Source organism: Haliotis asinina, chromosome 1, assembly GCF_037392515.1.
Source record: "Haliotis asinina isolate JCU_RB_2024 chromosome 1, JCU_Hal_asi_v2, whole genome shotgun sequence".
NCBI lineage: Eukaryota > Metazoa > Mollusca > Gastropoda > Lepetellida > Haliotidae > Haliotis > Haliotis asinina.
The window spans coordinates 101,912,895-101,928,904 of record NC_090280.1 but is presented as its reverse complement, the minus strand read 5'-3'; the positions used below and the strand labels follow the sequence as shown (position 1 = coordinate 101,928,904).

The 16,010-nt window shown below is 37.8% G+C and overlaps 1 protein-coding gene across 1 annotated transcript; it reads right to left on the bottom strand.

Moving 5' to 3' along the window:
- Window positions 1-8,002: 8,002 nt before the first annotated feature.
- LOC137257290 (AH receptor-interacting protein-like) lies at window positions 8,003-15,228 on the bottom strand. The gene is made up of 6 exons (XM_067794609.1): window positions 15,099-15,228; window positions 12,961-13,140; window positions 12,343-12,520; window positions 11,584-11,770; window positions 10,845-10,987; window positions 8,003-10,388 (listed from the first exon to the last, which is right to left on the bottom strand). Exons 1-6 carry the CDS (start codon window positions 15,195-15,197, stop codon window positions 10,177-10,179), a joined length of 999 nt encoding a protein of 332 aa, XP_067650710.1. The 5' UTR covers window positions 15,198-15,228; the 3' UTR covers window positions 8,003-10,176.
- Between the last annotated feature and the right edge of the window lie 782 nt (window positions 15,229-16,010).

The window sequence follows — 16,010 nt, the reverse complement described above, 5'->3', positions numbered from 1 at the left end:
GATCTCTGTTGTGTCATAATGTGTTCTCACAAGTCTGTTACACCATAATCAGCTCAAGGAAATTATAGTAGAAGGGTCAAAGAAGATATATGAATGTTAAAACATAGAGTTGTTGATTATAGAAGACTCAAAATTGATCAAACAGATTTCTATACCTGATGTGTTAGCCGTCTGCTTTGAATCCTTGTCACCCTCAGAAGAAGGTGCAAGCCTACACACTGTCTGTGAAGATGACACACTTCAGACAATAAATGGAAACCCATATGAACAAAGGGTTACACCCCTCTCATGTAAATGAGATCATCCAGCGTTGACACAGACATTTTCAGGGTAGCAACAAAGGGAGACAACTCTCTGGAGCCACAACACTAGTGGTATATGGGGATATATATTTGGAAGGCATAAATTTAAAAAAACATTCCCGCAAGGACATGATGCTAAGTAATTATTTCTTGAAAATGTGTTTATCTCTAAACTATCATCTCTTGTGAAGCTATTTACTTGTCCCATAATTAATGTACGTGTTAATCTTGGCCTTGTTTCAAGTCCAATCTGATGTGCTGTCAGCCAGATCAGGATAATTTGAGACATTGTAAAACAGTAAATTTGAAAAGAGCGTGTAAATATTCAGATTTAAACTGTTCCTGTGGAAGATTCTGACGCTTTTCTAAATTTTATGAACTTGTCTATAGCCCATCTTTTCTGTCTCACATATGGAGTGTTTTCATGATCAACGTACATGACTGCTTTGTCGTTCATTTCACTGTGCCATGTATTTCCCTGAATATTTCTCTGTATAACATCAGCCTGTAAAAGAAATGGACAGCAAAAGACACATCAGACAAGCCAATTGTCTGAGGTACCTCAAGTCTGTGCGCAAAGTTACTTCATGCAGGAAACATGATGATGTGAGTTCAGATCCCAGAAGCTTGTGTCTCTATGTTTCTCAGCACTGCTGCAAGGTGTTACCAAACTGTTAAATTTGTCCTGCATCATTTCAGATTTATCTGTCTTGCCTAGCTCACCTGAGGTGTGTTCAGAATCGTGAGTGCCCACGAACACCCGCAAACCATTCCCACAGCTGCCTCAGGAAGCAAACAAAGATGGCGCCGATGTTTAATAGAAAAAAACCTCATTCAAATCATTATCATTAGTTAGCATCCACCTGATGCATGGGAATAGCCAAGAAACATTGTGTAAAGAATAAAGAGGAAGTTGACATCCATAACATTTTGTCTTATACATGTTTAATGTAATTCGTCACCACTTGTCCCTTTCCGTAACCTCCAACAAGAAGGTGTAAAGCTATTCAGCTTTACCCGGAATAACAGGAGTTGGTCATGAATGGTTTAATGTAACCAAGCGCTCGCATCCGTTCAGGACCCATGTGAGCTTTAGTGGGAGGTAATCGCACGGGCGCTCACGGTCCTAATACGCCTCCGGTTTCATGTAACAGATGGACTGTCAAAGGATAGACAGTGTTTAACCGAACTCATACACTTTTGATCATTCAAGAGAGTACAAAAATCATTCCCAAATGTTAATGATCTCTTGATCCTTGCCAGTGTCAAAGCCTTGTGAGATCTAAAACTGCAACAATGAAACTATGATTTCAAACCATGGTCACACATGATACATGTTCATGACTGTTTTCTCAGTTCTCCCTTTGATTGTTTGACACGTTCTAGAGACACCTTCCATTATAACCTATGTTTCCTATCTGTTCAGTGTGGTTTCTGTCAGTCTGTTCTTTAAGTGTTTGTTTTGTTTTTGAAGCAGTCAATCATTTAGCGTAATTAAGATTTTTGAAATCGGAACGTTTACTCCGATTTGATATTGCCATCATGGTGATCTGAAAACTCCCATGAAGACTGTAAGGTTGACCCTGATGATACTGCCAAGTCTAATATGATGGTACAATATGATGGTGGAGTTATTATTATGTATTTTGAGAACTGGCTGATTCAGTTAAGATTTACTATACAAAAATCGGACTTAACAATGAAGATTTTATGGATATCAACTTCTTTATATGAGAACACAACGTTTCGGAGTTAATGCTTACTCCTTCATCAGGTGAGCTTTAACTCCGAAACGTTGTGTTCTCATATCAAGAAGTTGATATCCATAAAATCTTCATTCTTATGCATTTCACTTCTAAATGCCCTTCAAAGACTTAAAAATCAGACTTGCTCGACTGAAGGCTTTGCTCACATGTACCCAGGTTTCAGATACTGTTTCGCTGAACTAGAAGGTTCACCTCACCTGACTTAAAGGATTGTCAGACTTTCTCATAAGACGATATCTTCCCTGAGTACAAGATCTGGTGTAGATTAGCTCAGTGTAGGGAATCATGTTCTTGCCAAAGTGTTTCTTCCAATTAGTCTCATATTGTTGTATTCACTATTGACGAAGTAATTCTAAAACAATTAACAATTTGTCAAATGAAACTGCTGATGATGAATATATTTGTTTTTAAATAAAATGTGAAAAATATATAATCATGAAGTGCTTCTCAACATGGTATGTTGCGAATATTAGATGCAGTTTCTTAATGATATTCTTTTTCATGTATTTGTTTGATATTAACTCATCCTCGATAGTCCAGGGCAGTGTATTTCCGTTTTATTGTGATTCTTACCCAGGACTAATAGCTTCCATTGCTGTGTGCCATAAGTATCATGTTCATCACTCTTGAATGTTATTGACGGCTGTTTCAAACTTACGGCAGTAGGGTAGCCGAGTGGTTAAAGCATTCACTCGTCATGGCAAAGACACGGGTTTGATTCACCACATGGGTACAATGCTTGAAGCACATTTCTGGTGTCCTGTCATGATATTGCTTGAATACTGCTAAGAGTGGTGTATAACTAAACTCATTCACCCACAATTTCTTGCACAAGAGATAACTAATGGGTGGTCACATTCTCTGTCTTGATGGACATGCGTTATCACATCCCAGTAGCGTAAATCATTGCCAAAACTTTTGATCCCAGGATTGTCTGGTCCAGGTAAATTTGTGTACGTACTGCAGGCATATAGCTGGAATATTGCTGAATGGGCGTAAACAGCAACTGTTTCTAACATCAGCATATTGTGTGCAAGACTCAAAATATAAAGAATGTTTTCATGGTGTATGTCATACAAACTGGAGATACATGTGTCCCTGGATTAGCGAGAATGATACTGATTGTGTGTTGATTATTTCAGATCAGTTTTAGCTCTAATCATGTACATAAATACAAACAAGGGTATCCAAATGGCTGGGCTGACAAGGAATGTGTTACACTGGCCGCAGTATACATGTATATGGTTTGAAGTAAAAGTATGTACGTTTATAACATTCATTTAAATGCTTAAGTCTTGATAAGCAAATATATATGCATCTTGCTTTATTTCAAGTTTAAAATCCTGGAATAATATTGAAATGTTTGAAAGAATTTGTAAATAATTTTTAATACTTTTTTTTTTATTATATCCATTTCCTGCTTCCTTCATAGTCAGTCCAGCTGACGCCCTTACATCTGGTTTACACTGGTTATATCCTTTTTTTCACCCAGTTTCAACTGGTTATTGCCTGTTAGTAATGCAAGCTTTGTTTCTATGCAATATAGACTTCATTCTTCTGTTCTGCAGACAAGGCAGTGTGTTGCAACTATAGGAATGATTGCATCCAGTGTATTATGTTATTGTTTTGCGTGAGTGGCGGAGTTGGATGTGATGCTTCCCTGTCAACCTCTTATAAATGTCAATTCCAATCCCTGTCTCTTCATGATCAGGCAATCAGTTACTGTTGAGTCATGCTCTGCATCGCTATTCTGCTAACTAGGGTAATGTAGAAATAAATCATCGGTGAGGTTACTGTCATTATTTTGTTGCTACAGTGCGGGAGCTGTGATACTGGCAATGTTGTACAACAGTTTTCTCATCGCTTGTTTTCCCATACTGGTCCATAGGGTTTATGTTCCATAAAAGACTCAACATTTTTTACACACCCCATTATGGGAAAATATTCATCATGATTTGAGCGATTACTGAAGATTTTGACTATTGTGTACTATTCATGATAAATTAAACGTGATCAAAGTTAGACCCATCATTATTTCAGTCTGTTTAGGTCAATAGGTATATGAACAGTATGGATGTTCTTTAACTCATGCTGTGTAGTAAATATTGCACAAAAGAAATTAGGGATCGTGAGTATTCCAAGGGTATTTCTTGTAGTGATTAGGAGAACACAGTTGTAGAAAAATAATCCTAAAATATTCATAGAACCCAGAGTTACTGTGTTAAGTGAGTATTAAACTTGTGGTAATTTCATGAATGACAGAATGAAAATACTAATTTTTTAATATTGTCTTTTTCTTCAATGTCAGTTTAAGTCTACAGATGTTTGTGCCATTGCAAGTTTCAGCAAGCTTGTATTATATTATATATTGACATTTTGTAATGAGCTGAGCAGTTCTCAGTGTGATGGTGTTATATTGCATCTTGAGTGTGATACGATTATTTAGTTACACTTCATAACAGTCACATTCTGTGTAACAGGAAGCAGCGACAGCGTGGTGTTTAATATGTCATCATATCTATATTTGTAGGCATAGTTCTTAAGTGCTTCTGTGGTCTTTTGTGATAAACATAAGTTGTAAAAAATGGTGTAAATATTTTATCCAATATTTTGTTGGCACCATGAGTGTAATATGTCTGTCTGTTGTTGATGAATATGTAAACCTGACCCTGGAGACTTATACTCTATATGTCATCGTCATAACCTCTTGTTTTGTTTACCAATGGAAAAAATACATTCTTTCAACCACAAAATCAGTATCCTGTTACTTGGACTGTCAGTTATAAAAAGCATCAATGTTGGTTTTTCTGTATTTCCTGGTAAAAAGATCTTAGGGATTGTATTTTGAAATACTTGTGACAATAGGAAGTGACCATAAAGTGTAGAACTTGCATGAGGGACTGAGAAATCAGTCAGTCTCGGCTGATCAGTATTTCGTGTGTGTGAATCCCAATAGTTAGGAATCACATCATTGGTTTGTTTGTACCAGGCACAATCTAATCTCATCAAATCAGTGGTTTGATTGCACCAAGCTCAATCCCACCTGTTCAGGTCCATAGTTTGCATGTACTATGCCCAAACCCAGCTAATCACTACAGAGGTTTGTGTGTACCAGGCCCAAACACAGCTGATGACATCAGTGGTGTGTGTGACCGAGGTGATCACATCAGTTGTTGGTGCGGAGAAGACCCAATCCCTTGATCATGCCGACCTAGTCCAGCGACGTCTAGCAGTATTAGTGAAGCACACTTAGTGTATCAAGAATGGTAAAGTGTATCTGTATGTTGTTCCTCATACTTGTATAAGAATCATGTAGAGTAACCGGCACAGGTGTGTGCACAGGTGCCTATGGAGGAAACCATTGCCCCTCATAAAGTGGAACATGTGTAATCCAAACAATTGTTTGTCTGTATAAGGTCAGGTATAACTCACTGATCATGCTTGCAAATATGCATGTATCGAACTATTCTATGTCCAGAATATGTGAGCTACAAACTTGTCTCAGAGAAAAAGAGAGCAGCTTTTACTGAACTAAATTTGGAACTGGGTCATGCTTGAGGCTGATTCTACGGGCTATCAACAGATGGCATTAGTTCAAGTCAAAGATTCTTTAGTGGTGAGTTTTCTTGACATACCGCCACTTTATGCGATGTTGGTTGTCCATCCTGGCATCTGTGGACTCATCTTCACCAAGGATATTTAGCACACATCCTCAGGAAGTATCATCCTCTCGGGTCAGGCATTTTTCTGCATTTCTATCCATGATTCATTGAAAATATAATGTCAGTGTATTTTGCTTCTCTTATAGTGAAGATGGAGTCACCTCATTGACACATCTGTCAATATTTGGCTCTGGTATTGACAGGAAATCAGGTATCGAGAGAGACTAAGAGATTGTTTTAACACAAACCTTTTTTTCCCCATGATACAAGCATGGAGGGAGATATGATTCCATTGCCAGGAACACTGAATTCCTTAAATGTGTTGTACTGTCGCTACATATGACAATATAACCATGTTAAATGCCTTACGTCTGCAATGACTGCCGATTGTCTAGGTATATTGTGTAAGCAGTGTTGTGTGGAAAACACCACTTCCCAGTGTTAGAATGTGTACTATTTTCCTACAGAGTAGTTTCTTCCATGGCACGTTGTTGATAGGCACCTGTATTGTTTGTATAGACTATACCATAGATTTTAATGATTGTGCTTAAACTATACAAACTTGTTATGTACAGGGCTTAGATTGTGTAACTGTGAACTACTGTAACATCATGTACTGCCACAGTGACATCAGTTTCTGGAACATCATCGTTGCACTATAATGATCCTGGATGTGGCCAAAACCTATTGGTTTAGTGACACTTTAGACTCTGTCAATGGTAAACAAATTTGAAAAGATAATTAATGTTCACTCGCTGTCAGCCTGTATCTATGTTGTGCATTGTTGCTCCCAGCATCAATCACTTGTTTGTCTGGTCCAGAGTGGATAATTTACAGACTGGTGTCACTTAGGTAGAATGTTTCGGTGTTTCAGTGATGAACAATTTATAGTAACTAAGCTGTTTTGGACCAGTATGTGCATTGTGCAAGATAATTAATTGTGTTGTTCAAGATCAAGTAGAACTCACAAATATCTTGCTAAAATTTGTGAGCGTCAGCTGTGGCATGATAGGTTGCTGGTAACAATAAGTAGTTCCAATCAGTATAGTTTTGTTTGGCTGAAAAGCGGACTAATGAAGTGCAATTAACTCAAAAACTAATGAGCATAGCATACTTAATGAAACGTTGATCATAATCAAAACATCATACGAGAAAGCATTGTGACAGGTATAGCACAGGTTAATGAGTAAATAACTTTCTCGACACTTGTGCATGGGCTTCTCAAACATCTGGCCGTGCTTTTCTCTGCACTCCCCCCCTCATAATTAGCACTGAACTGTGTCAGTACTGTAATGATAGTTTGTTAAACAACATTTATATTATAAAGACAAAAATTCTGCAAAAACCTCAGAGAGTTGGTATCATGTTTTGATTATATGATCAGCATTTCATTGAGTATGTTATGCTTATTAGTTTTCAAATTCATTGCAATTCATTGAGCCAACGGAGTGTAGTTCCAATAAGTGTCCAATCAGGATTCTAAAGTGTGATGAAGATGATCTTTAATGGGACTGTGTACAATGCACTGACCTGCACTGAAGCTGTAGTCTATTGTGAAAGCAGATGCCATGACATTTTTTTACTGCTCTGTCAACATTTTGACTGATACTTTGAACTGAAAGTAGATTTATTTCAAGTAGATCTTCTTGGTGAGGTGCAGTGAAGATGATTTGTACTTTTATCAAAATCTGGCGTTGGATGTCCGATCTACAGGTGGCACTGGGACAGAACAGCTTGCAAGATGCGTTTGGAAAGACTGAATCCAGAAATGAAACATTGGAAACAGTTGACTTAGTAGTTAGTTTTGTCAGGTTGATGCAGCACAACCAATTTTAGTTACAGTTCAGTGTAGACAAAGCCCTCCAGGCAGACCAGTTGTCTGATGTTGCCAGCAACATACTGTAAATATCTTATAAAAAATGCCAGAAACGAGCACCTGTTGTCGTTGTTTGTTGTGAAGTGACTTAATAAATTAATACATAGACAATCACATTCATATGAAAGTATTTTTGGGGTGGCAACCTGTATGTTATTGTGCCTCTTTTCATGGCCTTACAAGTGGAAAGGAATATCATCAAAATACCTTACCAGTATAAGCCCACCCACATTTGACATCTTAGCCCTGCCAGCATACCAATGTTTGAGGATCTCAGGATCTCAGGCTCCCTACAGTCATCATTTTGCTAAGAAAGACAACACACCTGCATAAGTTTTAGGAGTTGTCAATTACTGGCATATCTTAAATTTAGTAAAAGACACAACTCATACGAAGTAACTATTTACAATTTTTAAACATTAATACAATACAAATTGCTGAAGAACACCAACATTGCTGTACAATAGTTAAAATGACAAAACAGATGAAAACTCAATATATGTTGTAACTTGTACATACCTAAGTGCTGTATCAGTGTCAGTGTCAGTGTCAGTGTCACTGCTTTCTACTCCTGGATTATGTCTGGCAGACAGTAGTATTGACAATACAACATAGATTTGTTATATATTCACACTATATTGAAAATACTTGATCAACTTGTTCTGAACAATGTTTTAAATAGATCATGTTTTCCATCAGATGTAATGGCACTTGTATTTAAGTGTAATGCTTCCATTAAAGCAATGGACTCCAAGCACTTCTCCATGATTGTTGTCACACAAATATTATGGATTAATACTCAAAGGAACATTACTACTTCACACAATACATCTTCAGGTCTGCCTACTGCCACTTCATACAATTTTGATTGAAAATTTTAGCAAAAAGAGAATGTTCATGATGATAATACTTGAATCCTTCCAGTGAATGGGTTTTAATGTCAAAGGTCACAAACTGTCCAGGTTATCCATGCACCCATTGGGACAGTGTTAGCTGGAATCATACTACCCATAATGCATTGGCCATTAATCAAATGTCTTCTTATTTATCTAAAGAGCCATATTGACTGTCATAATGTACATAATCTAGATTTTCACAGTAGAACACCAACATAACAACCAGATTCCCAATAATTTGTCTGCGCTTTGAGTGGTGGAAGTGAGCGCTATATAAATACTCTTAGTAGTAGTAGTAATAGTAGTAGTATGTATCTAACACACAACAAAACACTTTCTATGTCCAACAGTCTGGTCCACACAAATCTGTGAATCACGATCCACACTGTCTGGGTTTATTGTCTTGCACAGGTTGCTGTACACAGCCATAACCCAGATTTCCCACAGTAAGTATCTAATGTGGAAGATGTGTCTATGTGTCTAACTTAGAACACACAGTATTGTCAGACAACACATAGAGCTAGATGACAATATTCTGAAACCATCCACACAACACAAGGAAGCATATTATTTCAACAATACCTAAGCTGTGAATTCCAGCCAACCAATCAATCTCTAAACCAATGTTTATGAATATTAACCAAATACAACATTAATTATATATGAAGTTAAAACAGGTTAAAACAAAGTGCACCTGTCAGTAACTCTGTTAGGCTATTCCTTCATAAATGCAGAAAGTGTTAAGGTCAGTAGCCAACTGAATGCACACTGGTATCAATGCAGTTTTCAGTTCAACAATTTCAAAACAATCAGTGAAAACTATTTGCATTTGGATCCATAAATATTTAATTTTATAATTTCATTTCATGGCTGAAAATGTTGATGGTGCTTTTGAAAGCATCATGTCCCAAAACATCTGATAATTTGACTGGTACCCATATCAAGCTGCCACAAACCAAGTCATGAAACAATTCACCCGACAAACACTTCATGAAACTTTTCAATCACCAAACAGATCACGAAGCATTTCAACCAACTGGACATACATTACTGAGCATTTCAACCAACAGGAACATCGTGGAGCATTTGCACCAACCGACAATCCTCATAAGTCATCAAATTGTTAAACAAGTCCATGTATTCGTTACACACAAAAATATATTCAGCTTTTCATACCGAGCAAAGTGCAGTAAAATCATGAAAATATACATTTCAGATGTTTTGGTTGGGTTACCTGCCCTTACCATGCACTGACTCCTTTCAAAACTGCCCACCATGTTCATAACGACAGGGAACCAACAGATTTGTAGACATAACGTATTTCCTTGACTTCCACATATCATCAATACTAAGCAAGTTTGCTTACACTATGTTCTCCAATCACAGGTAAAATAAAATGGTGAGACAAGTGAAGATAGATGATAAGTTAAAAATAACGACCGTAACACAAACTGGCAGTATATACTTATAGGTGGGGAGGGAAGGAAGCAATGTATACAAACTTGTGAAATACTGATATGACTTCAACATGAGAACTCTCAAAGAACTTAAACATTAGTTCACAGATTCACAACAAATCATCCTCTCTATCAATGTCTCTATTTGAGCTTTGCTCGCCATGGTGATCAAACATTTGGGTGGGACACCAATGTTGATTAAAACTGCTGGGTCGTGTTACCTGTGTTGATCAAACATTCCCTTAAGAGACTGCTTGTCTTGCTCAGCCTTCTGTTTGATCATATCATCTAACCTCGTTAGCTCCTTCTTCACTGCATTCGAGAGTGAAGGATCTAATTGTAGGACACGGTTAAAGTCATTACGAGCATCATCAGGATTCCACGCACCCACATGGGCCTTGGCTCTCCGAAATAAAGCCTTCACATTGTCTGTAACAAAACATGATCTGACTTTAACATAAATACAGCTTCACTGACTGGAATGTAAATTTTCAAATATATGGATCACATAACAGACATAAGAATTAAAACTAGTTCCAACAAGAAGTGACATATTTATAGTCAAAAGACAAACAGGCGAGACTTCATTCATCCTTATGAATGTCCCTCTTGGGAATGTTGAGTTTGCTTGTTGTTCAACCCTGCTCTCAACAATATTCCAGCTATATGCAAATAATTGAATCTTGACCAGAGAATCCAGTGATCAACAGCATGACCATTGATCTTTGCAACTGGAATTAAATGACATGTGACAACCAAGCCAGTGAGTCTGACTAACTGATTCCACTGCTTGCCACTTACAACAAGCATGCTGAATACCAATTCTAACCCAGATCTTCACGGGGTGAGATCACAGTGAGTGTGGTTCTGACATGACATACTGACCTGGCTCCCTCTTCAGTACGGTGGTAGTGTGTTCGATGACAGGGTAGTAGTCATGTTCCAGGAGTTTACACTGGGAGAAGTTCAGCAGCAATGGCAGCTTCATCTTGTCCAGCTCCTCCCACTCTTCATCGCCTGGCTTCTCCCTGGCAACACAGTGGCATATACACTTTTCCATTCACCTCAAACCTAAATAACGCTGCATACATCCAAATGAGCGAACACCAAGACAATTCCGTACCCATCAGGTTTAGTGTTTCTTACCCAGACAGTTGCACATATATTAACTTCATCACACGAATTCATAATGCATGCAAATTTACGATAAGTGGAGTGATTAAGTTTAATTTTATGACGCATTCAGCAATATTCCAGTTATAGGGTGGAAGGTTGTAGATAATCATGTCTGGACCAGACAATCCACTGATCAACAGCATAAGCATCTGTCTACAAAACTAGGAACAGATGGCATGTTCAACCAAGTTTGCCAGCCTGACCAACCAATCCAGTTAGTCGCCTCTTGTGACAAGCATAGTGGCCTTTTATGGCAAGCATGGGTTGCTGAAGGCCTATTCTACCCTGGGACCTTCGTGGGTTCATCTATTTAACATGCCCTTTTTAAATGGAATACTGGTTACACTATGCTGAAGATTAATGTTGACCTTGATCTTAACGAGTTACAGTAGGTGGATGAATCAACAGAATAGTTAACTAGACAGGATTGACAAAGTTTTACACTTACTTCAGAATGAGCTGTTCCAGTATTCCAATTGCCTTAGCATACACATCCGCAGCCTCCTTGTAGAGTTTCTTGCCATACAGCTGATTGCCTTCCTCTTTTAACTTGGGGACAGTGGCCAGTTTCTCATCCTCACTCATCGTCCACACTTCCTTATCAAACGATTCTGGCTCCTCAAACTTCACCAACTCTACAAAAACAATCAATAAATTTGGCAGGTGAGCACAGGTGTTCATGACAATTAGTATGATTGAGATGCTTTCTCTTCAAAAGTATTGACAGTACTTCAATTATACTTTACTGTGAACTGTCTGTGTCAATAGAGATGTGTGCAGCTTACTGTACCATGATTTATTTGAGAGCTCCATGAAAGTTTACCAGTGAATGAGCTAGTACATCACAGGACAAGGAATTGTTGCTTCAGATTTTTTCACAAGATTTTTTTTATTGCCCTGCAATGTGTAATAACCCTCTCCTTGAGATTTTGGATTTATTCATTAGGATCTGACCATCGTGCCAAGTGACTTGCTTGACTGTGTTTTTGTAACCCACTGACATGGATAATATCAATCACAGGATTTTCTGCTTCATAGTTAATTATATACAGGTTGCTGCAATGTAGCTGGTGGTTGCAACAAATAAACATTGCTGCGCAAGTAAGCATACGCTATCAAGATTGCAGACATTCTAATCATGCTGTGGGTATAAGTCTCAATGTAATTGTTGCTAAAATGGGCTGTACTGCATTCTTTGTGGCCTTACCAAGTGTAAAGGAAAGAGGCTGCGGAGTTTTCATCAGTTCATCTAGGTCAGCATGACCTAAGCCATGTTCTGCCATGTTCATCATACCACAACAGTGGTTCGCATGCTGTTGGTTGTCAGTCTTCCCTGCATGGATCTGACGTAGACTCTTGGCCACCAGTGGGTAGGTGGCTACATGCTAGACAGTGAAGGAACTGCTGATCAGATTGGAAATATACAGATAAACAGCATCCCCTTTTAACAGGGTTTAAACACCTTTATTTATGATAAAAATCCTCATTGACAACATTTAAAATGCTCTCATTCAACATTGTTCACACTCTCAATCAATGTGAACAATTCTCATTCAACATTCACAACTCTCAAACTCTCATTCATCATGTACCATCTCTTAGGCATTTTAACTAAGCTTCCTGTTTACACATGATGATACAGAAGTTTCCTCTGAAAAAGAATCATCATAAGTCTGAATAATATTCAGATGAATTGGTAAATTAAATTAAAAATAAATTGTCATTTCCAACCTGGGAATTCTTTATAGACATGATGATGGTTATCAGCTCCTGAGTGTGTCCAGACAACTCCTGAATAGGTCTGACACAAATCATGGCTGTTTACCTTTGTATCACAGATGAACTCAGCAACCTCTCCCTCCTTCATCGTCTGAAGACACATCTCCCACACCTCCAACTTAAACTTCTTGCCAAGGATAATCTCTAGGGGCTTGGCATGTTTCCGACTGTCATCTAGGACTGTCTTGTTCTCATCACATTTACTTGTCTTGTAATGGAAGGTGAGCTGAAACCATGATTCTGTCTATAGTTTATCCAGGTTTCAATCACGCAAAGCTTAAGTAAGGCAATCTTTCATTTCAAGAGATTCAGCAGGTAAAGCATGCAAGTAACTTAGGCCCAAATCCTGCATGTTCAGCATGTGTAAAGTCATGAGAGAGTCAATAGTTAGCCATTAATTAAAATTATTATTTGATCCCAAACTCTTATTTTAGCATTAACTGTTTTCATTCATCTGACTTTGAAAATCTTGGACTGTTTCATTTCCCAAATTTAGTCCTTCCTCGAGCACTGGCAGCAGCCTAACTCTAAGTTGTACAACCAGGGATCCAAAGTTTTGCCTCACAATGGCCACAATAATCAGGTTTCAGGCTTTGCATTTTCAAAGTCAAGCTGAGGGTAGAATATTGTAAAAAAAATTGAACTTGTTGCATTGGTAACTATTTTAGGTAGGTACTGTACATTTGCGCCATCCAATGTTTTGGAATTATGCCACCTTGATATTATGAGTCGTCTGCTTGAACATGGCACCAAGAATGAAAGAACTGAGTGATTAAGTGAAAAACTAATAACACAATTGTCAAATAATAGTGTTACTGTTAGTGGTCAGATGATTTTTGATACATTAGAAATTCACAGATCAAACAGTTCAGCAATACACAGCCCATGGTTTGAAGGAAAACACACTTCGAAATGGACGGTCAAGAAAACGTGACATCTGTGAAGATCGGCAACTTTTATGGATTGTCAAAAACAACTGCAGAAAAACTCTTGGTGAGATAACTGGCCTTTTCAATGCACAGACTTCTGAAATATTATCAAAATCATCAGTTACAGGATGTTTGAAGTTTCATGGATATAAAAGAAGAGTTGTTAAAAAGAAAATTGTGATATGAAAACAAAATTGGATTCATTGTCATGCATGGCATTGTTCAAAATTGCTGGAGACAAGTGATATTCTCAGATGAAACTCAGATTGTGTTAGGGAAAGACAGTAAGGTTCATGGTTGGAGAAAAGACAACGAAACATGGGCTCCTTGGTGTCTTGGTGAACATGCTGATGCTACCAAACAAGTACGTGGAAGTGTGATGTTTTGGGGTTGCATCACATACCATGGTGTTGACACTTAGGTACCAGTTGACGGCAATATAAATTCACTAAAATATGTAGATATATTAGAGGCATATTTGTGGCCTGTAGTTGCAAAGGTTTTCATACAGGGCCAGTGGATCATGTGGATTATTCAGGATGACAATTACACCTCTCACACACAGATTCACAATGCAGTGGAAAACAAGCAATCATTTACCCACAATGATGTGGTCAGCGCCCAAAGCCCTAACATAAATATAATTGAAAATGTGTGAAAAAATATATAAATCATCTTGCAATGGAGAATGCATGAAATTCAAAAGAGAAATGACTTGATCGATGTTCTGCAGGATATTTGGTCGTCTATGACTCCTGCCTATATTCACTCTCTATATTTGAGCTTGCCCCCACAGAATAATGCAGGATTTGACAGCAGTTGGGTGTATTACAAAGTTTTGATGTTCACGGGTAAGTAAGTTTTATTTTCTGCTAAAAACTCATTACTAGATATACGACCCCTTATAACTCGCTATTTTGCGGCGGCCATTGTGGGGGAAAACTTTTGACCTGTGGCTTCTTCACGTATTTACGGACAATTGACGTAAGCTGGAAATTTCAGCTGATTTTCATACAATCAACATAAATTTACTGAAAACGACACAACAATATATTCATCAGCATTCATTGTTTTAGTGATTCTTGAAAGAGTTCGGACTGACAGTAACTAATTCAGTCGTTCAGGTAGCTGAACTACCAATTCAGAAACTTGAAATCTCAACCCTACTCGTCAACATGGTCAAACCTATATGCTGTAATGTCTATCGAACATATCTATTCATCAGCACGTCAGTTGCAATAATGGAAATGTTTACCCTTGATCCATCCTTAAAAGGAGGAAAATCGCCCTTCCCAGCATACAAGATCTTCTTATTTATACCGTCCTTCTGTAATTTGTACAGAATGTCAGCCATGTTGTTTACAAAATGCAATTCTTAATTAGAGTTATCTGCCCTTACATGTTCCGCCGAAAATCGCTGCGAAGGATTTTACCGTTACTGATTACTATGTGAATAATGTGCGTTGGTGTTGACAAGATGGGCGATGTATACACATGTATAACGGGATCTGAGTTCGATTTTTATATTTCCAATTATATAACAAATTGCCAATACATGTGTCTTAAAACATTCTTTGGGATTTGAAACGTAACACTATGTCTATACTTGTTTTACAATACTTTCTGAGTGAGTGAGTGAGTGAGTGAGTGAGAGTGAGTGAGTGTAGTTTTACGCTGCACTAAGCAATATTCCATCCGTATGGCAGCGGTCTGTAAATAATTGAGTCTGGACCAGACAATCCAGTGACCAACAACATGAGCATCGATCTGCACAATTGGGAACCAATGACACGTGTCAGCCAAGTCAGGGAGCCTGACCACCCGATGCCATTAGTCGCACCTTCTGTGAGGCATAATTGGTTGATAATTTTGTGTTGTATTGTGATAATTTGTGATGTCCATAACATATTTTTCAATATCTACAAAATTGAATCAATATATTGTTGATAAATGAAACTGTTAAAAAGTAGAAAAGCACCTCATAGATGTGGTTGAAGAAAAGAGGTGTGACAACTATTTATCAGTGTGTCCCAGCTGGACTACATAAAAGAATCTTCTACATAATTCTAACATGTTGAAAATAATTATGAACCGTCTTTAAAATGACTGAACCATCTAAGTAAAATCTTCCTTGCAAGGCTCTTCCAGTGTAATGTTGACTATTCAG